Below are 8250 nucleotides of genomic sequence, written 5' to 3' on the forward strand. Positions count from 1 at the left end.
AAAATTTTACGCGGAATCCAACAAACCAATTTCCAACCGAAGTTTTACGAATTGTTCTCTTTCAAGCGGTTTTGTAAAAATGTCGGCTATTTGATCTTCCATTCTACAAAATTTAAGACGAATTTGACCTTTTTTCACATGATCACGTAAAAAATGATGTCTTATGTCAATATGCTTAGTCCTTGAGTGTTGTATAGGATTCTTTGAAATGTTAATGGCACTAGTATTATCACATAAAATTGGAGTTGAGTCAAAGATAATACCATAGTCCCTTAGTTGTTGTCGAACCCAAAGAACTTGCGCGCAACACAATGCGGCACTTACGTACTCGCTTTTAGCGGTGGAAAGAGCAACGGTGTTTTGCTTCTTAGACGCCCGTGAGATCAAACACGCACCTAAGAAAGTAGCCATCCCGGATGTACTCTTTCGATCAACAACGCTTCCGGCATAATCTGCATCCGAGTATCCTAAAAGCTCAAAAGGACAATGTGAGGGATACCAAAGATATAAACTAGACGTTCCAACCAAGTACCTAAGAATACGTTTTACGGCAATGAAATGCGATTCTCTAGGACTAGCTTGGAAACGAGCACATAGACATACACTATATAAAATATCCGGTCGACTAGCGGTCAAATAAAGTAATGAACCGATCATACCTCGATACATCGTTTCATCAACTTTCTTACCATTCTCATCTTTGTCAAGCTTTGTGGACGAAACCATAGGTGTAGAGAAAGGTTTAGAATTAGTCATACCGAACTTACATAGCATCTCCTTTATGTACTTTTGTTGATGAATCATCACACCATCTTGAGTTTGTTTGATTTGAAGCCCAAGGAAGAAACCTAGTTCTCCCATCATACTCATCTCAAACTCATATTTCATTAGTTCCGAAAAATACAAATAAAGGAGTTCATTCGTTGCACCAAATATTATGTCATCGACATAAATCTGTACAATCAACAGTTCACCACACTGTGACTTTATGAACAATGTCTTATCAACCGATCCACGCACAAAACCATTTTACAAAAGAAATTTTGACAAGCGATCACACCAAGCTCTTGGAGCCTGTTTTAAACCATAAAGCGCCTTGTCCAATTTAAAAACATGGTTTGGAAATTCATTATTCATAAAACCCGGTGGTTGCTCCACAAAGACCTCTTCTTCTAAATAACCATTTAGAAAGGCCGTTTTGACATCCATTTGAAAAAGTTTGATGCCTTTGTGAGCTTCAAAAGTTATGAGCATACGTATGGCTTCAAGCCTAGCTACTAGTGCGAAGGTTTCATTATAATCAATGCATTCTTGTTGTTTAAATCCTTGCACCACTAGTCTAGCTTTATTCCTTACGATATTGCCCGAATCATCTAGCTTATTGCGAAAGATCCATTTGGTACCAATCACGGTACAACCAGTAGGTCTAGGGACAAGATGCCATACCTCATTCCTTTTGAATTGATTAAGTTCCTCTTGCATTTCCATCACCCAACTCGAATCTTCAAGTGCCATGGTGATGTTCGTCGGTTCAATTTGTGAGAGGAACGCATGAGATGCAAAAAAATCATTGAGGGATGATCTTGTTTTCCTTCCCGAATTCAAGTCACTGGTCAAGTTAGAAAGGGGGTGAGATTTTTGGTGTTTCCACTTCTTTGGTACGATTAAGGATGGTGAGGCTTCTTGGGGTTCTGAATCAACAGTTCGCTCAATTGTTGGTTCTGGTTCATTTTGTGTTTGAGGGTTTATTTCTGTTTGTTCATTTTGTTCAAATGTACCCTCATTCCCTCTGGATATCGTAGCCTCATTTTGTGGTTCAAGTGGTTCTGTTCCCCCTGTCTCTTGGCCAGTTCCTTCAATCAATAGTTGATCCGACTGTTGATTCTGCTCCTCTTGTTCGTTCCCTTCATGTACATCATCCATGTCATGTCGGATCATTCCAAGCTCATAGTCCTCATCATCTTCATCATCCTCTTCCTGTGTATTAGAATGAAAAAGACTAGACTCATCAAATATGACATGCACACTTTCTTCCATTTTCATGGTTCGTTTATTATACACTTTATAAGCCTTGCTACGATCCGAATAACCGACAAATACGGCATCATCACTACGAGCATCAAATTTACCCAAATTATCCTTTCCATTGTTGTGAACAAAACATTTGTTTCCAAAACATTTCAGATAGGATAAATTAGGCTTTCTTCTTTTAAGCAACTTGTAGGGTGTTTTGTTAAGCATTTTTCGGATCATAACACGGTTATAAATGTGACATGTTGTGTTGACGGCTTCGGCCCAAAAATTCTTTGGCAACTTACTACTAATGAGCATAGTCCTAGCCATGTTTTCAAGTGTACGGTTCATACGCTCTACAACCCCGTTTTGTTGAGGTGTAGCACGCGCGGAAAAGTTATGGCTAATACCATGCTCATCACAATAAGTAATAAATGAGGAATTTTCAAATTCGATTCCATGGTCGGATCTCAAAGATATGAGCTTTTTATCAAACTTGTTTTGGACCTTTTTCAACCAAATTAAAAATTCATCAAATACTTCATCTTTAGAACTCAAGTAGAGAAGCCAAACAAATCGTGAAAAATCATCAACAATCACACATAAGAAACGACTACCTCCTTTACTTCTAACACGCATTGGACCACATAGATCAATATGAAGTAACTCAAGAGGTTTAGATGTACTAACGAACTTTTTGGATTTAAAGGAGCTTCTTACTTGCTTCCCCTTAGCACAATCATCACACAAACTATTAAAGTTAAATTTCATATTAGGAATGCCATCGACTAAGTCAAGTCGCTTAAGGGTGTTCAATGTTCTAGCATTTACGTGACCTAATCTCTTATGCCAAAGCCATGGGTCGTTCTTTTTCAAAGCACTCATACATGACATGGTACGACTAGACAATGCAAAAAGATTAGTCAAGTAAACATCTTTAACACGTTTTCCTTCTAGAACAACTTCCCTTGTATTACCATCTAAGACACGACATTCACTAGCACAAAATTCAACAATATTACCATTATCACACAATTGAGATATGCTAAGGAGATTATGCTTCAAAACTTTGACAAGCAAAACTTTTTCGACACATTGTGACGATGACTTACCAACCTTTCCGATTGCAATAATTTCACCTTTCTTATTATCACCAAACTTCACGGTGCCACCATTGTAGGCTTCTAGTGAGAGAAATTGGTTTCTACTTCCCGTCATATGACGTGAACATCCACTGTCCAAGTACCAATTGTTGCTGCCTCTCACTAATGCCTATAAGAAATCAAGAGGTTAGTTTAGGAATCCAAACGAATTTGGATCCCTTTTTGTGAGTTGCATTGTTAATCAAATCTTTGCGAACCCACTCCTTTTTAGCAACCTTGATGTTCTTATTTAAGTCGTTTAGTCGGTTAGGACAACCATTAAAGTCATGACCAGTCTTACCACAAAAGTTGCAAACAATATACTCAGGAAGGCCTGCATATTTTCTCCTTCGAAAATCAATCTTGCTTGGTTCTTGGTTTCTGAAGTTACAGTTCACTGAACTGTTACTTTGGAAACCAAGTCCAGCTTTCTCTTCAGATTTTTGGGACTAATTTATGAGGGAGTCTAAAATATTTTGGCTACCTTCCCATTTCCTGTAAAACTCTTTAGCATCATGCAACTCTTTGGTTAATGTTTCAATTTTAGCAAGATGGTCAAGATTTAGTTTGTCTACTTTGTCGAAAGCGGATTTAGCATGACTACATTCATCACTAAGCAACATAGCAATTTTTTCAAGTTGCTTATTATCATGTCGACACGAGGTAAGGTCAGCTAGCAGTGAGTCTCGTTCTTTAATCAAAATATCAACTTGAATAATTAAAGACTCGTTTTCTTTTTCAACATCAGAAACAACAGTTAAGGCAACTGTTGATTTTGACGAGCTAGCAATATTCGTTAGAACCAGGTTTTCTTTTCTCAATTTCTTAATTTCTTTTCTGAGTGATGGAATGATGTTACTTTCTTTTATCTCGTCTAGACACTCTCTAAGACCAACATTTTCTTCGGCAATTTCCTCAATTTGAGTTTGCAAGTCATAGAGTTTATCGTTTTTAGCAAGACTCTTGTCAAGTACATCATCAAACATCAAACAAAGCTTATCCTTAGAAAGAGTTCTCACCTTGTTCTTGAGATTCATTACCTCGGTGTCGGACTCATAGCTGGAGTCGTCGGAATGAGCCATTAGACAGAGTGCGGATTAAAATTTCTTTGAAGACTTGGGTCCGTCAAGATCAAGACGAGTTTTCATACAAACTTTGGCATCTAATTCTTCCTCAAGGACTTCATCCTCATCGGAATCAGATACACCCCATATTGCAGACATGACTTTATGCTTAAAATCCTTCTTTGCAAAATCTCGTTTTTCTCTAGATTTGAACTCATTCCACTTGGGGCAATCTTTGATAAGGTGACCTTTCTCACCACATTTGAAACAAGCCACCATGGAATAAGATCTCTTCTTTTGAAAACGTTTTCTATTAGCATTGTTGAACTTCTTAGGATTATGACTATTGATCATATCCGCCATTTTACGTGAGTACATGGCTTGTTCGTCATCTCCATCATCTTCCTCATCACTTGAGGTTGATTTGAGAGCGAAACCTCTAGCTTTGGAACTTTTACCCGAGCGCTTTGCGAGACTTAACTCGTGTGCCATGAGTGAACCCATTAGCTCATTGAGGGATAATTTGGACAGATCTTTAGCCTCCTCAATAGCCGTCACCATCGGTTGCCATTTATCACTTAGGCTACGAAGGATCTTTCGGACTATATCCTTGGATTTGAACTCTCTACCTAGACCTTTAAATTCATTAACAATACTAGAAAAGCGAGAAGAAAGACCATTGATTGACTCATCTTTCATCATATTGAACATCTCATATTGTTGCATGAGAAGGTCAATACGATGTTTCTTGACTTGGGACGTTCCTTCATAAGCAAGATTTAACGTGTCCCAAATCTCTTTAGCCGAGGTACATCCGGAGATGCGATTGATATCTTGTTCACCGATGCCATATTGAAGAATGGACATGGCTTTAGAATTTTTCTCGACTTTACGATAGTCAGCCTCAACATAACTTTCCTCACTTTTTACGGCACTGTTCCTATCAGAGTCAGTAACCATTATAGCAAGGGGGCCCTTTTGAATAATGACCCAACACTCATAATCCGTACTTTTGACGTAGTGTTCCATACGGTGCTTCCACCAGGAGTAGTTATCCCCTTTGAAGATAGGGTACTTAGTATGTTTCATGTCCATGACTATAGGATCAACTCACTGGTAGTTAACCAGTTATCAAGAGCACAAAGCTCTAATACCAATTGAAGAGTCACGGACGAGGGCACCTAAGAGGGAGAGGGGGTGAATTAGGTGTCTATTTAAAATTTTAAGCTTAATGAAAGTTTCTTTTAAAACTCTTAAACACTTTAAACAATGCTTAGATGAAAGGAGGAGTCGATACTTAGAACTAGAGAGTTAGAAGTATTCAACAACGATTCAGCAAGCAGAAGTTACAGTGTACTCAACAGTTGATTTTGTAGATAAAAACGAGTGTGCAGCGGAAATAAAACGAAATAGACACGACAAATGATGTTTTTAAAAACTGGTTCGGTCACTACTTTCCGATCTACGTCCAGCGCTATTTAATTAAACGTCTCAGAAGTAAACTCACACAAACTAAGACCACCACGAATAATAAAATAACTCCCCAACCTACTCCGGTTGCTAATGCTTAAAAGCTACTCCGCTTCCAAGACTTTTGCTTTGGGCTACTCCGCCGAAAGAATCCTTACTTAAAGCTACTCCGCAATAAGACTTTTGCTTTGGGCTACTCCGCCGAAAGACTTCATGCTCAAAAGCTACTCCGCTTCGAAGACTTCGTGCTTAAGAATAACTATATCCTAAGACTTTTTGGTTCTACCCGTTTGTTACAAGACCACTTATCTCAATGTTGTTCACTCAATTGAACGGAGGAGATAAAGTTTAAGTACAAAACACGGGATCCTTGAACACGACTAAAACGACTAGGTGCAACAACAAACTCAAGTAAAAGACTCAAAAGATAAATAAACAAACTTGCAAAAGATTCAAAGATTTTGAAATGATAAACGGTTTTGCAAAGTTACTTTACTCGATTGAAAGCTTAATTCTTTTTCAATTTAAAACTCGTTTGTTGCACACTTGTAAAAATGAATTAAGCAAGCTATTTATAATGTTCAAGTAGTATACTTTACATTAAAATATCTTACACTCATAAGCACAAGTGAATAAAATAATGTAAGTAGTTTGCTTGGGGAACATGCACAAGCCATCCGAATTATTCACCAAGCAACCGAGTATTCTTCCTCAAGAAATCGGTGCCTAAGATTGCAAGAAATCAAATTGTGCACACACACAAAAATAGGCTGGGTTTTTCAACAATAAACAAGTATAAATGGTTGTGTTTATGAGAACCATAAACATTTCCATAAATGTAAAAGCAAACAACCCATTTAAAGTAAGTGTCTTATTGTGCAAGCAAACTCCTTAGCAAGTCATTGAAAGCTCAATTTTCTTTAAAAGACTTCAAAATATTTCCAGAAAACATTTGTGAACATTGAAAGCGTTTTAACAAAGATTTAAATATTTTTGAAATATTTCTTTCAAAGACGAGCCTTAATTAACTGTTGACTCAACTGTTGTTTTTGCACCTAAACGTAAATTCGTGTTAAACGATCACCTTACAACACATGACTGTAAATATCCAGTATCTGCACCTCCCAAAAACCACCCGATGATGATCGGACTATAACGTGTATTTGATATGCGTGCGTGGATTGGCTATACATGAGACGGTTTAATGCACTACTCAGATATGAAAAATGATTTCAAAAGTTTTCTAACTTCATTTGCATTAAAATAACACTATTTAGAGTTAAAACCGTCTTCGGACCCAAAACCGACAACTCGAGTCAACCTGAGTCAACCCGAGCCAACCCAAATCTCGAATGTCAAAAATAATGCCATGAATTTCTTTATCATGTCATTTCCATTAAAATAACTCTATTTAGAGTTAAAACCGACACCGACCAAAAACCGACTCAGAAACCCGCAACTCGAGTCAACCTGAGTCAAACCAAATCTCGAATGTCAAAAATAATGCCATGAATGTCTTTATCATGTCATTTCCATTTAAAAGACCCTATTTAGAGTCAAAACCGACACCGAGCCAAAAACCGACTCGAAATTCAAATCCCGACTCACACGGGTCAAACCCGAGTCAAAGACACAAAATACCTACCCCAAATATCATCTAAGAGGAAGCTTACACGGCTAAGCAAACCTCAAAGACCACAAATCACAACCCCAACAAAACATTGGTTAGAACAAATGCAAAATCCAAATTTGCGAAAGGGGCAGTACATCCCATTGAGTCACGGGGTGGCTCGCGCCTAAAGCAGGTGTGTGCTTAGCCTCTAAGCAAACACAACCGACCTACCATCCCACATTTCTCTATAAATACCCACCATCACACACCATAAACTTCACGCGAGCGTCCGCCCCTTCACCTCTCCCTTAAACTTCTAGACTCGACTTTCTAAGTCATAAAATCGACACGTGCTTACGACCTACCGATCGTAAACACAAGCCTTACACATATTGTTTGGTATCGTCGCCGTGCATTCGACCGACCCATTTTACCAACTCAACTCATCAATCAACATGTTTTAATTAACATATTTTCAACTCATTTTCAAAACAAAATCCTTTTCTAAGGCACCTTTTTAAACTTCTTTGATCGCGATTAGTCACAACGAGAAAACCGTCTCTAAAGTCGTCTATTTCGCAAACATCAATACACGTAAGTTTGAGGGTGTAAACATCCCATTTATTTCATGTCTTTACTGTTTTTATGAGTCTATAAGCATGAACAATGCATAACATGATTCAAATATAGGTTAGACGAGCCAAAACCGAGTTTTGGACCGAGACAGAAGCCCTTTGCTGTGCAAAGTGGCTCGCGCCTCTTGTGGGTCTCGGGTCAGACTCATCCGTGATTGTTCTCGTCTTTCCTCTTTATTTCATTTCTTATTGTAATCGGTTTTTACCGTTTCACATGTTTCAAATCATTTTTATAAACTTTTTAACCATAAATCATAATCACCTTTGGTTCTTTATACCATGACGGTTAAATCCGTGTCTTGGTGACATTAATT

The 8250-nt window shown here is 38.0% G+C and overlaps 1 protein-coding gene across 1 annotated transcript; it reads right to left on the reverse strand.

Moving 5' to 3' along the window:
* Positions 1-4252: 4252 nt before the first annotated feature.
* Positions 4253-5314, reverse strand: LOC141594976 (uncharacterized). The gene is made up of 2 exons (XM_074414955.1): positions 4960-5314; positions 4253-4854 (listed from the first exon to the last, which is right to left on the reverse strand). The coding sequence occupies exons 1-2, from the start codon at positions 5312-5314 to the stop codon at positions 4253-4255; spliced, it is 957 nt and encodes a 318-aa protein (XP_074271056.1).
* Positions 5315-8250: the final 2936 nt, after the last annotated feature.

Source organism: Silene latifolia, chromosome 8 (genome assembly GCF_048544455.1).
Source record: "Silene latifolia isolate original U9 population chromosome 8, ASM4854445v1, whole genome shotgun sequence".
NCBI classification, from domain to species: Eukaryota; Viridiplantae; Streptophyta; class Magnoliopsida; order Caryophyllales; family Caryophyllaceae; genus Silene; species Silene latifolia.

Coding starts and splice junctions, on each gene's coding strand:
- LOC141594976 (XM_074414955.1), bottom strand. CDS start 5,314: ATGGACATGAAACATACTAAGTACCCTATCTTCAAAGGGGATAACTAC. Junction 4,855..4,959: donor GTCCCAAGTCAAGAAACATC/GTATTGACCTTC, acceptor ATGAATTTAAAG/GTCTAGGTAGAGAGTTCAAA.